At 37.2% G+C, this 16,620-nt stretch overlaps 1 protein-coding gene across 1 annotated transcript; it reads left to right on the top strand.

Annotated features, from left to right (window-relative positions):
- Window positions 1-378: 378 nt before the first annotated feature.
- NRPA1 (nuclear RNA polymerase A1) lies at window positions 379-16,537 on the top strand. Its single transcript, XM_011076902.3, has 21 exons — window positions 379-527; window positions 1,179-1,348; window positions 1,449-1,608; window positions 1,703-2,053; window positions 2,968-3,243; window positions 3,342-3,521; window positions 3,932-4,094; window positions 4,528-4,718; window positions 6,014-6,277; window positions 7,304-7,392; window positions 7,489-7,636; window positions 7,776-7,994; window positions 8,134-8,433; window positions 8,525-8,663; window positions 9,572-9,789; window positions 11,176-11,378; window positions 12,906-13,104; window positions 13,213-13,529; window positions 14,156-14,296; window positions 14,751-15,510; window positions 15,710-16,537. Exons 1-21 carry the CDS (start codon window positions 525-527, stop codon window positions 16,322-16,324), a joined length of 5,106 nt encoding a protein of 1,701 aa, XP_011075204.1. The 5' UTR covers window positions 379-524; the 3' UTR covers window positions 16,325-16,537.
- Window positions 16,538-16,620: the final 83 nt, after the last annotated feature.

Genomic DNA, 16,620 nt, shown 5'->3' with positions numbered 1-16,620 from the left:
CTATGTGCATATAATAAGTACACTTTCAAGCTTTAAAATATATTATAAATAAAAGAAATATATTAATCAATACATTGTATTAAAAAAATATTTATCAATTAATATAAATTTTAAAAAATTAAATAAATTAATTATTTTATCATGAAAAGTACTTTTTGCTTTACAAAAAATTAATATGACGTTGTCAATAATCGTTATGTATCAGAATAAAGAGAATTTTCTTTTTATATTAGTATTGACGGACAAAAAATAAGGTTTTAGCTCTAGAGGAAAGAAAACTTTAAATTGAAAATAAAAGCTATTAATTCCCAAAAAAAAAAAAAGGGCCGAAAAAAGGAGGAAAGTAACCGTTACTGTATAGGCCAAAAATACATACATATAAAATATATAGTTGTAGGGTTTTGTAAAACCCTGGTCTGCCTTCTGAGTCATCTTCTCCACTCTAATAAAGAGGGCTAGCACCGCAAAGGACGCATACGCCCAAGGGAAAGGAGGCGGTCGGCTTTTGGAATCACCGGCGAGTCATGGTACAGTAGTACATGTTATTCCTATTACGCTTAGTTTTTGGTTTTTTGGTCAGTATTAAACATTATGTGGAAAGAGTAGGCAGTTTTCGGATTATGGAATTAGAACCCTAGAGTTTGTACTGGAAACGCTTGCGGTTGAACTAGTGCACCGACGATTCAGAATGAAGAATTAAAGTCGAGTTTGGGAAAAGTGTGGACATTAGAGTAAAAATACCGTGTGTGTTTGTGGGAATCAACCTCTGGGGGTTGTAAAAAGGGGATTCGATCCGAAGGCTGGGTGCAAGCGGTTAGGAGAGAGAGAGAGAGAGAAATTCATCCGCCAGTATATAGTTTGCCTTTTTCTGTTTCTGGAAAACTTTTCAGTTTCCTTTATTTCCAGAGTCATTGATGGTTATCAATTTTCATCATTACCTAGTTTATTTTTTGTGTTCGATTCCAATCCTTTAATGGTCTGTCTCCTCCATTAACTTGATTGTTTTTCACAACTTAGGTGAATTCTGTATAATTCCTGTTTCTATGATTACATATTTGGAGAAAGTAAAACTTTATATTCTTTTGGATTTAGGGATATATATTCCAGTGTTGGCAATAATTTTTATTTTTTGAATGTTTCGATAGTTGGTTTCTAACATTTAGCTGTTATTTATTTAGGCTTCAACGGAGGTTGTGGAGGCGGTGCGATTCGGGTTCATGACTGATGAAGAGGTGAGGAGGCACAGTGTTGTTAAGATCACGAATCCCAATTTGCTTGACATACTGGAGAAGCCAATTCCCGGTGGACTCTATGATCCTGCAATGGGGCCACTTGATGAAAATTCTCCGTAAGTATATGCCTTTAAATGGAGGATTTTGTTGATGACAATATACTACTAGCCTGGAGTTTTGATGCGTATATGACATGTTATAGCCTGTGCGATGCAGATGTAAATCATGTGGGCAGCGTGCATACCACTGTCCTGGGCATTGTGGGCACATTGAACTTGTTTCTCCGGCCTATAACCCATTGCTATTTAATACGTTGAATAATCTTTTGAACAAGACATGTTTCTATTGCTTTCAATTTCGAACAAGCAGACGAGAGGTAAGCCAATGTGGAAATTTCCATCTTACTTATGGTACTAATCTTACTTTTACGACTTCATTTCACTCCTCGAAATATTGTATTTTTGACTCAGGTGGAGAATTGTGTTTCTCAATTGGAACTGATTGTAAAGGGTGACATTGTTGGTGCAAAAAGGTTGAGTATGCGACAAAACTTACAAGACAAGAAAAATATGGACTGGGTCTTATCAGATGATATAGTTGATCCGGAGGATAGTCAAGGGAGCCATACATCACATTCTTCAGGAATATCTGGTGATCAGAATCACTATGAGCAAAATAGTCAGGCATGCTGGGATTCTTCTCAGCTCACTGAAGCTATGTCTGTTCTTAATGAGTTTTTGAAGAAAAAAGGAAGGAAGTGCAAGAACTGTGAATGCAACAACCCAAAGCTCAATAAACCAACTTTTGGATGGTTTCATGTGGTATGTTTGATCTGAATGAACAAAGAAAAACCCTTAAGCCTGAAAGACACTCTAATTAAACTTCTTAGAGGTCTGTCATGTTGGAGAATTTAAGGTGTCATGGAAGGTCTCTAATTGAACTTATTACTTCTAAGATCCTGAGTAGTACTACTGTAATAGCTGCCTCGGCTTGAATATCCTTCCTACTCGCAATCCAAATTACTTCTTAGATTTCACAGCCATTTAGAACTATTTGGATGTTATTATGTCCATATTCTTAAATATGTCAAAACTTCTTTTTCGTCTTTAAGTCTGTGCTTAAGAACCTGTTTTTTGGTGTTGTAAACCAAAGAATGAAATGTGAAAACATTGAAATCTTTATTTGGTGCAACTAAGTAAGATGATTAATCATTATGCTGACTTTCGTGGCCCTACTTGAAGCTTAACTTTGAACTGTGTCAATCAAGTTCCAAATGTGACTTGGAATTATCAGTTTTTTCTTCTTTTCCCGTGTGCATGTAGAAATTGACAAGTATGTGGGAGCAAAAATGAACAAAGAATAAGTTTCTCTGCCAGAAATGCAGTCTGGAGATCTCACAACCATTTGAATTAGAATGATTTGCAGCTTGTTGATTTTATCATTCTGCTTTCCATTGCCTGTAACTAGATTCAAAGTGGCAAAGTGCATGACAGATGTAAAGATATATCTCTTAGTCCTTTCACCTCTCGGTGGGAGGTATCAAGTGCAAAACAGATTGAACAAAAAGGCTGGCAAGGGGGAACTCCAAGTTTGCTTGTGAAGAATAATAGTAGTTTATTAGAATTACATGTATTCATCAAGATGTCTGATGGATGAAGTGATACAATTATACTGTTTTCCGTTATGCTAACGTTTTGTTGTAGTTTCTAATTCTTCATTGTCTACTGTTATACAGAGTGGCCTATCTGATACTCAGCTCCGATCAAATGCCATCCGAAGAAGCAGGTTGGATGTGGCACACAGTGGGGGAGGTGAGGAGAGGCCTTCATCTGAGGTGGTAAACGCTAGTGACTATTCGTGGAAGGATGATTCTGAGACGGCTGAAGCAAATTCCTTTATTGCCGCCTCTGATACCCCTAAAAAGTCCAGCAAGAAAGGTGTAAATCAAGCAAGAAATCAGGGTCTGGAGGAGACAAATAATTATTTTTCAGGACCTCTTTTACCGTCAGAGGTGGCTTCAGTAGCTCTTAATTCTCAGTGTTCTATTACACTTATTTAACCTTATAGCTTTTGCTGCGATGATTTGATCTGTTATTGATTTTATCATAGGTTAGGGATATTCTGAGGCGTTTGTGGGAGAATGAAGCTCCTCTTTGCTCATACATGTGTGATATTCAGCAGCAGCAATGTAAACTTTCTGGAAATGTAGCTGGCTACTCTATGTTTTTCTTGGAGTCTATTCTTGTACCCCCAATAAAATTCCGGCCTCCAGCCAAAGGCGGTGATTCTGTAAGTGTTAAAGAACATCCCGTCAACAGGTTTTATATGACTTGCATCTATGATCTTTGTTTCAAGCTTGAAAGTATGCTATCTGTTCGTATTTGCTAATTTTTTAACATGATTGCATGTTTGCTTTTAAAATAAAATTTTTATTCTACAACAATCGGACTTTCACTCTCTTTTTCGTTGTTCGTCGTCATATAGTTAGAGTTTATAGAGACAGAGAAAACATTCTTATAAAATGTCAAATATTTTCCAGAGATTCACATTAGTAGTTCTGGCTGTTTATTTTGAAGCTTTTTTTTTTTTTTGGAGGTGGGGGGTTGGGGATTATGTGACTATTTGAGCTTAATATTTTTGTTGCGTGTTCTCGACTGCAAGATTTGTGTCCGCAATCATTAGTGTGATTTTACCTTCAGGTGATGGAACATCCTCAAACGGTTCTATTGGGGAAAGTGCTGCAGTCAAATATTGCTTTAGGAAATGCTCATGTTAACAATGCTGAGCGTTCAAAGATTATCAATCGCTGGATGGATCTTCAACTATCCATCAATGTCTTATTCGATAGCAAAACTGCAAATAGTGAGCCCGTTTCCCTGGATCTTTTATGGGTGCTCTTATCCTTCTTAAACAATGTGAATTTGTTGTTATTTCAGTGTCACTTTCATATTGATATTTTTTGGCTAAGCTTTCCTGTCCAAGCCAAAGTCTTTGAGCAGTTTTCCTATCTTGAATAAATACGTGGAATTAGTATGTTTGTTCTAGGAGCAAAATCCCGTAGGCAAGAGCCAAGAGGTTCTTGTACAGATATTAACTGAACTGCTGCTGTTTCTTGGGTAACTGTCATAAATCTTGGTTATCTATTCCACTATGAGATGCAATTTCTGTTTCCTTACGGTTCCTTTTTCCTGTGTTGAACCATAATTTCTTACTACTTTGGTTCTATGGGTTTTAGTTGCAATAGAATTGGGTTTCTTAGCTCTGAGTTGTGTTCCTCTCTATATTATTATGGCAGGCCAAGCTCAAAAAGATGGTACTTCTGGAATTTGTCAGTTCCTTGAAAAGAAAGAGGGTATTTTCCGTCAGAAAATGATGGGCAAAAGGGTTAATTTTGCCTGCCGGTCTGTTATATCTCCGGACCCTTACTTGGCAGTCAATGAAATTGGAATTCCTCCTTACTTTGCTTTAAGATTAACCTATCCAGAGGTACACATGCAAGATCTGCTTCTGCATTATTTTGTAGTATGTAGAATGTCTTAGACTGTCACCTATATGAATGTGTACCAAATAGATGACATTCTTTGGTTATTGTAGTGGATGTGATTAATAATGAAATTGTGCCGTAATGTAACAGATATGTGCCCGCCCGTCTCATATGTATTTACTCAATGTGTGGATCAAAATTTTGTGAATTACCAGCAAATTTGTATCACTATTTTGTGCATAATGCTATTTGAGAGTGAAATTGCGTAGACCATACACAGAAAAATTTGTTGGTCTTTTTGCTATCGTGGATACAAAAATGGAAATAACGTTGAAAATAGAGACAAAAACGATGCAATTTTGAAAAAAATGAGAAATCCATTGTTTTAGAATAAATGTCTTTTAGTAAATTGCTTATTTATAAGGTTAAGTTTTCTATGATAACTCTGTCTCCCTGCAAAGCCCCAGAACTTCTATAATTTTCAGTGGAAAAAACAGTTATCTTTAGATTTTGGATGAGAAAATTCCTTAGAAGTGAGCAAGCGGTGCATGCGTGATTCCAGGTGCGCCTCTGCGGAATTTTTGAAGTAAAACTATGCATTTTGATGGTCAGGGCTTCCCATGATACATCATTGTTCTGTTTGCCATGCATGGGGCTCATATGTTTATCGCAAATATTAACTAAATTTGAAATGCCATGTGGTTGATAGTTGAGAAAAAAATCCCTGCCTGCTGCATTGGTGGCTTTTAATGCAAGCAAGTTGGTCCTTGCTGGGATCTGGGATTCTGATCATGGTGAAAGGAAGTAAACCAGGTCATGCCTTTTGGCCTCAATGGAAACTATCCCTATTCTTTTGATCTGAGCACTGATTATTATTGTGTATGAAAGGACTGGGATGCCATATCTATTTACTGTATGGTTTAAGAGTTTATATGGGTAAAGTAACTTCTATCATTCAAATTGGGGTCACGCCATTTGAGTCCAGTCCACGTTTTAATGAAAGATACTTCTTTCCCAGAAGGATGAACAAAATTCAGACTCTTGCAACGCTCTTACGTTTATGTCCTTTAGGCCTATTCAGTTACCCCCAATGAATTAGCTGCCGTGCTGGTGGGCAGATCCAACAGCACTGAAGCTACCCCGCTAATATAATAACAGAAACATGTGACTACCTTTTCCTGAGGCACTGTATGACACTTTGTTACATAAGTGATTGCTTTCTTTGTGTTTCATATCACAGTCATTTGATATATATTCTTTATCAGGTTGTTCTTATGTCATTCCCTATATATTACAGAGGGTTACTCCTTGGAATGCTGGAAAATTAAGAGGTGCTGTAATTAATGGACCAGAAATCCATCCTGGAGCTACAACTTACGTTGATAGTGTATCAACTGTGAAATTGCCATCAAGCAAAAAGATGCGTGTTGCAATATCTAGAAAATTGCCTTCTTCGAGAGGGTTAGTTTCACAATCAGGGAAGATCAATGAGCTTGAGTTCGAAGGGAAGTTTGTGTATCGCCATCTGCAGGATGGGGACATTGTGCTTGTAAATCGGCAGGTATGTGAAATGGTCTATTCAAGCAATGATCTTATTTGTATCCGTATTTAATCTATGTCTGAAATATATTTCACTTAGATTAAGAAGTGGTAGTTGTTAATTTCTCAATCAGCATAATAGTAACCTCATCATGTCTCTAAAGTTCAAATTGGGGCACCTTTTCCCTTGATCATTATAATAAATTATGAATTTAGCAGTCTTAGATAAATGCAATAATGATTTTATACGGAATCTTAAAATATGGGTCTCATATTTCACTGTTAGTGTCTGTGAACTTACTGTTTAGAAAATTTTTATTATTCAGTTCTGTGAGTGGCCTGGATTGGACTTTGAATACATATTCATTTGTTTACGTTTCTAGTTTTCAGTTTTTGAAACAGCAATTAAAGTGAAATTGAACATGCTTGTTTACATGTATTCGCATTGAAAATATGTTATTGGACATCACAATTCAATATAAAACACAATTTCATTAACTAATCCAAACACATTCTCATTTCACACAAAAACCTGCCTATAACTGAAAACACGTATTTTTTATTGAAAATGAAGAAACAATTGTCTTCTCATCCTAAAATGAGAGAACAAGGGCATGCTTCGCACTTTGATTTTCCTTATTTGCATAAGCCTTTTGGTAATCCCCGAACAGCTAATGGGAGTTCTATGGCTTAAACTGCCGGTTTTGTACAGGGTGACACGAGTCGACAGTGTGCCTTGCTGTGATGTCTTGTCTCAATGGTTTGCTTATCAATTATTTTTAGTTATTCTCCGAAAGCACTGATGCTATCAAATAATTAGGATAATATGGCAATATTTGTTCAAGAAGGGCTTCAATGTGATTTTTGATGGTTGATTGGAACATGCATTCTATAAGAAGTTTTTTGGACATTGTCCCTAATTAGTTCTATGTTCTCTTCACTTATATTTGAGATCATGTTGCATGGTGAGTATTTGTTAACTATGTATTATGAAGCTGCTCCATATCACTTAGCTGCTACTTAGTTTGATCCTTTTTATGTATTTCAGCCTACACTGCACAAGCCGAGCATAATGGCTCATGTTGTTCGTGTATTAAAAGGAGAAAAAACGCTTCGCATGCATTATGCCAATTGCAGGTTTGCTTTATTTATTGTATATTATTTTATTATTTGTATCTTTTACATTAATAATCTACTATCCAGGACTGACCTCTTTTCTGAAATTGGCTTCAGCTCCTATAATGCTGACTTTGATGGTGATGAGATTAATGTGCATTTTCCTCAAGATGAGATTTCTCGTGCGGAAGCATACAACATTGTAAATGCTAATGAGCAGTATATTGTTCCAACTAAGGGTGATACTGTGAGAGGCTTGATTCAGGTATGCATATCAGTACTGACTATCAGTTATTTTTTCGCTCAGAAATTCTTGATGGTTATTGATCTTATGATTTTTCTTTCGATAATCTATCTCTTCAGCTGCATGGTTAACTATTCTCTTTTGTGCTTTAACAACCCAGGATCACATTGTAGGTGCCGTGCTCCTTACATTGAAGAATACCTTTCTAACTCGTAGCGAATTCAGTCAGCTGCTTTATGGATCCGGCGTGTTTGCAGGTGGGCCTGGTTCACTTGCAGGCAAGCAGTCCAGAAAGGTTTCTTTAGTAGATTCTGAAGGTCTCGTGGAGTCTGTCCTGCCTTCAATATGGAAACCAGAGCCTCTTTGGACTGGAAAACAGGTTAAAAGTTCTGCACGCTGATATACGGTCTAGATGTCCATGAATGATTAAAAAATGCCTGGATTACAGATATAGTTAACTTAGCTAAAACTGTTGATTTATATGTGGGAATATAATCATTTTCTTGTGCCCTTTCTAGGTTATTACAGCATTATTGAACCATATTACCCGAGGTTGTGCACCTTGTACTGTTAAAAACCAGGGGAAAGTTCCAAAGAATTATTTCACTGGTAGCAGTTACAAAAATGGAGAGGAGGATGAAGACCAGAATGCTGAGCATAACTTGTTAATTTGGAAGAATGAGCTTGTGCGTGGTGTTATTGACAAGGCTCAGTTTGGAAAATTTGGGTTGGTGCATACAATACAAGAGCTTTATGGATCTAACAGTGCAGGCATTTTGCTTTCTGCACTCAGCCGTCTATTTACAATTTTTTTGCAGGTGTTTCTTATTTTAATTACAGAGTTCCTTTGAAGTATTCTTGAGTATCTGCGCTGATTGATGAAATTAATGTCTTTATACATTGCCTCAGATTCATGGATTCACGTGTGGGGTAGACGACCTTATTATATTACCTCATTACGATGTCCAAAGGAAGGAGAAACTTGAGGGTGAAGATGTTGGTGAAGAGGTTCACTGTGATTTTGTTAAGTTCAAACCTGGGCAAATTGGTATTATATCGTAAAATCCTTAAATGTGATGTAGCTTCCTTGTTGAATATCAAGTATTTTTTGGTGTTACCAATTTAACCTTGAATGTGTTCTTAAATGGGCTTGTGTATCTTTTGTGTATTGCATGACAAAAGAAGATTACATTAAGAAAAGCCTGGCCATCTCCTTGGCATTTGGCCTTCGGCGTGACTGTTCTGATGTAGTGCTGATATAGAGTTAAGATAAAGTTCTGCATCTGGAATGATCCCTGGTTTCTGTTTGTTTCATGAGGATTGGTCATTCATAAAATTGCTTAGACGACAGCACACGTGTTGTTAACGAGATTCATAACTTGAAACGAGAACCTTATTATGCTAATCATGAAGACAATGAGATGGGAACTGCTCAACTTTTTATAAATATGACATCAAAGTCAAGACAATTTTAACTGAAAAGAAGTATAGATGCATGTTCAGTGAGGGAATGTTACCCTTACTCTTGAAATTCTGTTCTTTTCAAGTGCAATTGGTTGAAGACATCAGGCCGGAAGTCTGCATTAACTCTAGCTGGTTTCGCTGCACTTCAGATGGAACTAGAGACACTGCGAAACTCCCTAACCACATTCCTCTAGTTCAAAGTAACAGCCATAAGAAGATAAAAGTTACATGAAAGCTAATGGTATAACCAACAACCCACCTTGTAGATCACCACAACCGAAAACTAACATCACTCTGGAATTCTACCTAATAAATATCTGCATACATGTTTTTTATTTTTGGGTTGCTTGACCACCTCATTTCTGTTTTATAGATGGGTACCATTTTGGGAGTTGGTCTCTTTCCATGAGTGCTTATTACTTATTTATCATTCTGTTTTTGGTGCTTATTAAAAATTTTACACTCATCAAATTTTTCTCTTTTGCTTCCTAGGCCATGAAGAGTTGCAGTTGGAAATTGAGAAAGTCATATGCAGAGACCGAGAATCTGCAACGGGAGCTTTGGACATGAAAATGAAAAATAAATTGACAAATAGGTTAACTAGAGAAGGTTCTCAGATCCTCAAACATTTACTGACTGCAGGATTATTGAAACCTTTCCCGAAGAACTGCATCTCAGTCATGACAACCACGGGTGCAAAGGGTAGCACGGTAAGTTGGAATCTGATCGTCATTCATAAAAGTTGTAGCCGTTAGAGTCAATCTTCTATTAAAAGACTAGGCAGCTATTGTTAATATTAAGTCTTGTGAGTTGGAGTTAACCTCAGTGATCATGAGAAGCTTTTCGGAAAGAGATTTATTCCTCATCACATTTTGTGGGTTGTCCTTGAACATCAGTTGTTATCTTACTTGGCATATCTCCCACTCCAATTGACTTGATACATTGATATGATTTATTTAAATCATGTCGCCTGGAATTTGCACGAGGTTTCAAGAGTAATATTGTTGTTTCACTTAAAATAGGGTGATTTTGATTTTCAATGCGTGCTGATAATTTTTTGTAAGAACAGATTTTGATGAGCAACCGGAATGGCATAAGATATAGATATCTTTTGAGATTACCTTCTTGACCCTATCAGTTGGACTCCTTAGGATTCTCTTATCATTGAAAAGGTGTTGCCCACATCATTTGTTTCCTGGATTTCAGGATTTTGTTAGATACATCAAGATTCATTTTCTTTTGCTAAGTGGCGATGTGGATAACCCAGTACTTACTGATTTTTGAGTTTAACATATTCCTTGGTCTTTCTTGAGGAGATAACTGAACAATCACTTAAATCAGCCAAATACTGAGGTATTTCCCTGCCTGGCTCCTTTCCTGATCAGCTAACCTCCAAAAAGTGCTTTGCAACATTATTTTCTTCAGTAGGTGTTGCTCATACTGAACTGAAAAAATGGCTAGGTGATTTTTGAGTTTAACATATTCCTTGGTCTTTCTTGAGGAGATAACTGAACAATCACTTAAATCAGTCAAATACTGAGGTATTTCCCTGCCTGGCTCCTTTCCTGATCAGCTAACCTCCAAAAAGTGCTTTGCAACATTATTTTCTTCAGTAGGTGTTGCTCATACTGAACTGAAAAAATGGCTAGGGATGTGAAGTGCTGTGTTGTTACCTTTGGGAGGTTTCTGAAGGGAAGGTGGAGATTTGGCTAACAATATAAATGAATGGGATATGAAATATTGAGGGACTTGAAAATAGAACCGAAGATAAGTTGCATCGTTAGTTAAATGCATGTGGTGGCAGTGTAGCAGTAAATAGTGAGAAGATTAAATTTACTTATCTGTAGAAATGCATTTTGAGAATTATACTTTGTAAAATTTTCTTTCTTATGCTGCAATTAAGATATTCTACATAGTCAATATTTCATGCTGGAGATGCTTTGTTGTTCTGGATGTTTTCAGTATGCCGTTTGGTTACAGAATGGAACGTGCACTGCTCTCTTATTCCATATATATATGTCTTCTTGGTGATGGCTTGTTCATTTGTTACAATGGTCCATAGTAGTTGCTATAGTAATTTCTATCCATTTGGACAGGTGAACTTCCAACAAATCTCTGCCTATCTTGGGCAACAAGAGTTGGAAGGAAAAAGAGTACCACGAATGGTTTCTGGGAAGACTTTGCCCTGCTTTCCACCCTGGGATTTCACGGCTAGAGCAGGAGGCTTTATTACTGATCGTTTTCTGACAGGTCTTCGACCTCAGGAGTACTATTTCCATTGCATGGCTGGTCGTGAAGGGTAATTTATCTTGTTTGAATTTCTCTATTTATAGGAACTATTTTCTTAAGTTGCTTAGCTAATCACTGTGATCCACATTAATTTCTGTTTGCTTGATGAAACATGTAATCTCACATTCCTTTTCTGCGTATTTTATTCAAATGTTGTACACATAAAGCAGGCAGGAATATTTATATTTAACTGTACAGTGCTCAGGTATTTTGTGGGTCTTGAATCAAGTGTGTTTGGTCCTGGGCCATTAGTCATTTTCAGTAAGCCCAACTTTTCTGTGAACTTGTTGGTAGTGATGTTTTTGGTTTGGACTAATCAGTTTAAGTATCAAGAATTGTACTGTAGACGACTTGCTGTTGTATTCTATAGGTGTAGACTACAGGAACTTTAGCTTGCTTTTCTGTGGCATGGATAGCATCATTTTTCATTAAACTCATAATACTCATCCTGCTAGAGATTTGGGTTCTTTGAACTTACGATATACAGCAGCTAATTTACTAGAATGGAGTTGCCCCAGAGCTCTTCTCCTGGAATGGTGCTCCATGGTGCTTAATTCTTTTCACTGCGTGAAAATCTAATCTCCCGATGTGAGATGAACAAGATAAATGGAAAGAGAGTGGATTCATCAATGATATTTGATGCCATGGGAATGAAGATAATATAAAAATCAGAATCACTTGTTGAGTACGCAAATGCTGCAAATAGGAAGGAGCAAAGAGCAGAAGGGAAATATTTAGACAAAGAATTGGCGAAGGGAGGTGACAGGGAGCTACTTTCATTTTGGATTTAGAAAATACAGTAGTCTGGTGGGTTTGCATGTTGGTTGGCTACACCCTGGGCTGAGCACAGTGGACTCAAGTTGGCCTATGTTTTTTTGTGCACGCATAAAGGCATCATTAATCCCTCATGTCCCACTGCACTCACCGTAGAAACTCCTTGTACTGGAATTTTTCTCTTGGTCCATAGCTTTATGTAGAATTTATTGAGCTGGTCCTGCTTTACTCAGGGCTGGTTGCTTATTCAGGATATTTGGACGACACCTTTACAAAAGTATCCAGTTAATCCTGGTTGGTAAATGTATTTGTGCTATTCCTTAAACCTTTGATTTGGAACTTAGGCTGTTTTGTCTGTGTATTTATAGAATAAGTCTAAAATACTTTGAAGTGCCCTTTTATATTTCAGTAAGGTTCAGAAGTCTCTTGCTGATTAGTTTGCTATTCATCTAGCAGTGAGGAAACATGTGCAGGGTGTCACACAATATTTCTTTCATTCATCACCAGAGATTTGGTTTTCTCTGGCATGTGAAGAATGACTTCATTAATTTGCTTATCAGTAACCCAAAAAATTAATTTAAGTGATATTGGGTGTGGTTCGAGCCCTTTCCTTGCATCATATCATTATATATTTACTTGTGTTGGTGCACTAGACTGCTATAGAATATGTTGTTTTTGTTTTTGCATTGCACCTTGAATTTAAAGTAGTATTCTGTATGATGTCTGCTATGGCTTTGTCCAACTCTCAGCTTATTTTCTACAGGTTAGTTGACACTGCAGTAAAAACATCTCGCAGTGGATATTTACAACGTTGTCTAATAAAAAATCTTGAGAGCCTAAAAGTTTGTTATGATTATACTGTTCGTGATGCTGATGGTTCCATCATCCAATTTTACTATGGAGAAGATGGTGTTGATGTGCACCAGACAAGCTTTCTCAAAAATTTCAAGGCCCTAGAAGATGTAATTGTTTTATGTTCTCCTTTTAATCTGGTCTTGAGTTATTTAATTTCTGATGTTGATTAAATGTAGATAAAGACTAAGAAATGTCTCCGCATTTATATGGTTCAGAATCAAGAAACTATTCTCCAAAAATATCGAAATAGGCGTCAATTTGATAGCTACATCCAAAAATTGCCTGAGGGGCTTGAAGAAGAAGCAAGGCGCTTTATTCAAGAGGCAGGAGACCTTTCATCGGAAAACCAGAAAGCAAGTGGAATCAAGCACCTAAATAAAAGCCGCAAGGCGAGAAAGAAGGTAACTGGAAAGGTTCAAGACAAGTTTATAGAGTTGGTGAAGCAAAAATATCTATCCAGTCTTGCACAATCAGGAGAACCGGTTGGTGTCATTGCTGCTCAGTCCATAGGTGAACCATCAACTCAAATGACGTAAGTTCATTTCTGTCTTCTGCTCTTGTAGTGGATAAAATCTCTTTTCAGAGAAGCTGTGACCAAGTTATCTGCAGTCATTAGAGGAGTTAGTTAACCCTACCCTCTCCACTCTATACTCCAATGATAATTTTAATTTACAAAAAATCTTTAAAATCTCTAGTTTACTTCTCCTAGCAGGACACCACAACAGTTAAATGAATGTATCAAGAGATAGTAAAAGGTACTTACAATTGTCTCTATATAAATTCACACGGGCCTTTACCTTTTAAGAAGTTGAGAACTGGTTGTGAGGTAATTTCATGATTTGCAACCATCTGTGCTAGTGATTGCCTTCTCAATACATTTAGCTTTGTTCAACTTCCAAAACCTGGTTGGGAACGGGACTGCTGGTAACCATTTAATTCATGCAATGATGTGCAAGTTTACATGTGGACTAAGTTGCATCATATTATAGTGAGGCAGCTCTACTTCAAAAAGTTGGCAAGTGTGGTGGTGATATAGCTCCAGATTTTAATGTCTAGGTGCTGTTACAGTACAGTTAAAATCAAAATTTCTTCGTTGACACAATGTCATGATTGAGCAGGAAGGCAATGTCTCATTTGATGCTTGCATTTTATTTTCAGACTCAACACATTTCATCTGGCTGGCCGTGGGGAAATGAATGTTACACTAGGGATTCCACGTCTCCAGGAGATTTTGATGACTGCATCTGATGTTATTAAGACTCCCATCTTGACGTGCCCATTCTTGCAATGGAGATCCAAGTGAGTTATTGCAATTTTATAGTGAAAAGAACTTTTACCTTTTAGAGTGTTGGATTTTGAGCCACATCTGCATTACTTTTATGTAAATTTTCTTAAATTGAAAAAAGTATTCTGCTCCAATTTTATGCTGCAAGCGAGGAAAGATGTAACATAATGCTGTTTCTGAACGTTGAAATTGAGATTTGCATGTACTAGTGTCTTTGTGTATCTCTTGGTTTCTGAATCAGTGGACGTGGGACAGGCGGGTGCGTGGCTATGGTGAGGAGATGGTTAGACACACCACACGCACTATTGCACACATCTATGTGCAGACCACCTATTTCACCAAGTTGGCAATTGGCATAATGCAACCAACTTAAGCATATCTTTGCCAGACTACCTTTTTAATCAACCTGGCATAATGCAAGCAGCTTAAGTGTCAAGCAGATACTAATTTATTGTGTGTCACTTGCAGGCATGATGTCGTGTCTTTAGTTTCAAACGTGAAGAAGGTAACTGTAGCAGATTTGATAGAGAGTATGGAAGTTCAACTCTCAATACATCAAGCTAGAATTTATAAGCTGAAAATGAAATTAAAAGATACCGAGTTTGTGTCATTAAGAGACATACAGGAAACCCTCAAAACTGTGTTTCTAAGGGAGTTAGAGGATGCAATAGAAAATCATGTCATCTTTCTTTCCAGAGTTAGTGGCATTAAAAATTTCATGTCTAGTTCAAGATCAGAAGAATCAAATGAAGCGTATGAGGATGATTCTGGTCCAAGAGCACAAGAAGAAATTGATGATGATGATGCTGATGATGATTATGACAAGGGAGATGATCTTGGTTCAGATGTACAAAAGAGAAAGCAACAAGCTTCAGATGAGATGGATTATGAGGATGAATCTGATGTTGACCCTGGTGAAGACGAGGGGTTGGGAAAAGGAAAAAGTGATGGAGACCATCTTGAGGATATTGACACCAGAAAGGATGAGGAAACTGATGACTTTGATGACAAGGATGATGCTTCTAATGTACAAAATGTGGATGAAGTTATGGCAGAAGCTAAATCAAGTGGCAAGAAGGACAGAGCAATATCAAAAGGAATTGATAAGTCAATAGAAGAATTATTATCTGACAAAAAAATACGTCGGGCTATCTACATGGAAGTTAAAGGATTGTCGTTTGAAGTCCACTTCACATTTACATCAGAACCTCATGTATTGCTAGCTCAGGTAATTCTTCACCCTTCAGTTTCACATTTCTTGTTAAACGTCTAACTCCTATAACTTATGCATTCGTTAGTTGTGCTATAGTTGTATTGCTTTAACCCTGAGGCACTGCAGATGTATGCTTGGATGTGGAAAATGAAAAAAACTGGTTCTTGTTCTCTGCAATGTTTTCATCATTTCCTTTTTCCTGATTAATTTACAGATTGCCCAGAAAACTGCAAAGAAGGTATTCATCAAGAGGACTGGCAAGATTAGTCAATGTAAAGTAGTACAGTATGATCCAGATGAAAAAACTGTAATTTGGGACAATAAGAAAAAACCAAAGAAGGGAGATGCGGAAAAACAACAGGCTGATGGAGAGGACAGTGCTTATTGGGCAGTGAAGGCATCTGGAGAGGATTTTAAGTCAATCTGGGAGATGCAAGATGATCTTGATCTAAGTCGTCTGTATTCTAACAATATTCATGCCATGTTGAAGACATATGGAGTAGAAGCAGCCAGAGCAACACTTATAAGAGAGGTGACACAAGTTTTCGATATTTATGGAGTTAAGATCGATTATCGACATTTAAGTCTGATTGCGGACTATATGACACACACCGGTGGATACCGGCCAATGAGCAGACATGGAAGTATTTCTGAGTCATTGTCGCCGTTCCTCAAGATGTCCTTTGAGACAGCTTCTAAGTTTATAGTTGAAGCCGCGTCTCATGCTCTAACTGACAACTTGGAGACCCCATCATCTAGAATTTGCCTTGGCTTGCCTGTGAAGATGGGTACTGGTTGTTTTGACCTGATGCAGAAGTTGGATATTTGATGTAGAGTAAATACAAAGTTTTTTTTATCACCAATCTCCTTTTGTTGTAGTGTTAAACAAAACAAAATCCGACATATACAGGTGAGGCCAAACTGATCTCAGAGTTACATTTGGCCTTTAGAGGGATGTGGTAAATGTTGTATTGATAGGACTGTAGTTTCGAAATTCTCGATTTTTTCACTTATAAATCTGGTCTGCCCCATTTTCATTGTCTGTTGTTTCTTTTTGGTGATGAAGTTTTGTTAATGTGACGTGGCTAAATATAATCCCACAGCAGGTGCGAAATTTATACTGGA

Source organism: Sesamum indicum, linkage group LG4, assembly GCF_026168435.1.
Source record: "Sesamum indicum cultivar Baizhima isolate 11 linkage group LG4, ASM2616843v1, whole genome shotgun sequence".
Taxonomy (NCBI): Eukaryota; Viridiplantae; Streptophyta; class Magnoliopsida; order Lamiales; family Pedaliaceae; genus Sesamum; species Sesamum indicum.
Note: the sequence above shows the minus strand (reverse complement) of the source record. Positions and strands in the feature narration are given on the sequence as shown.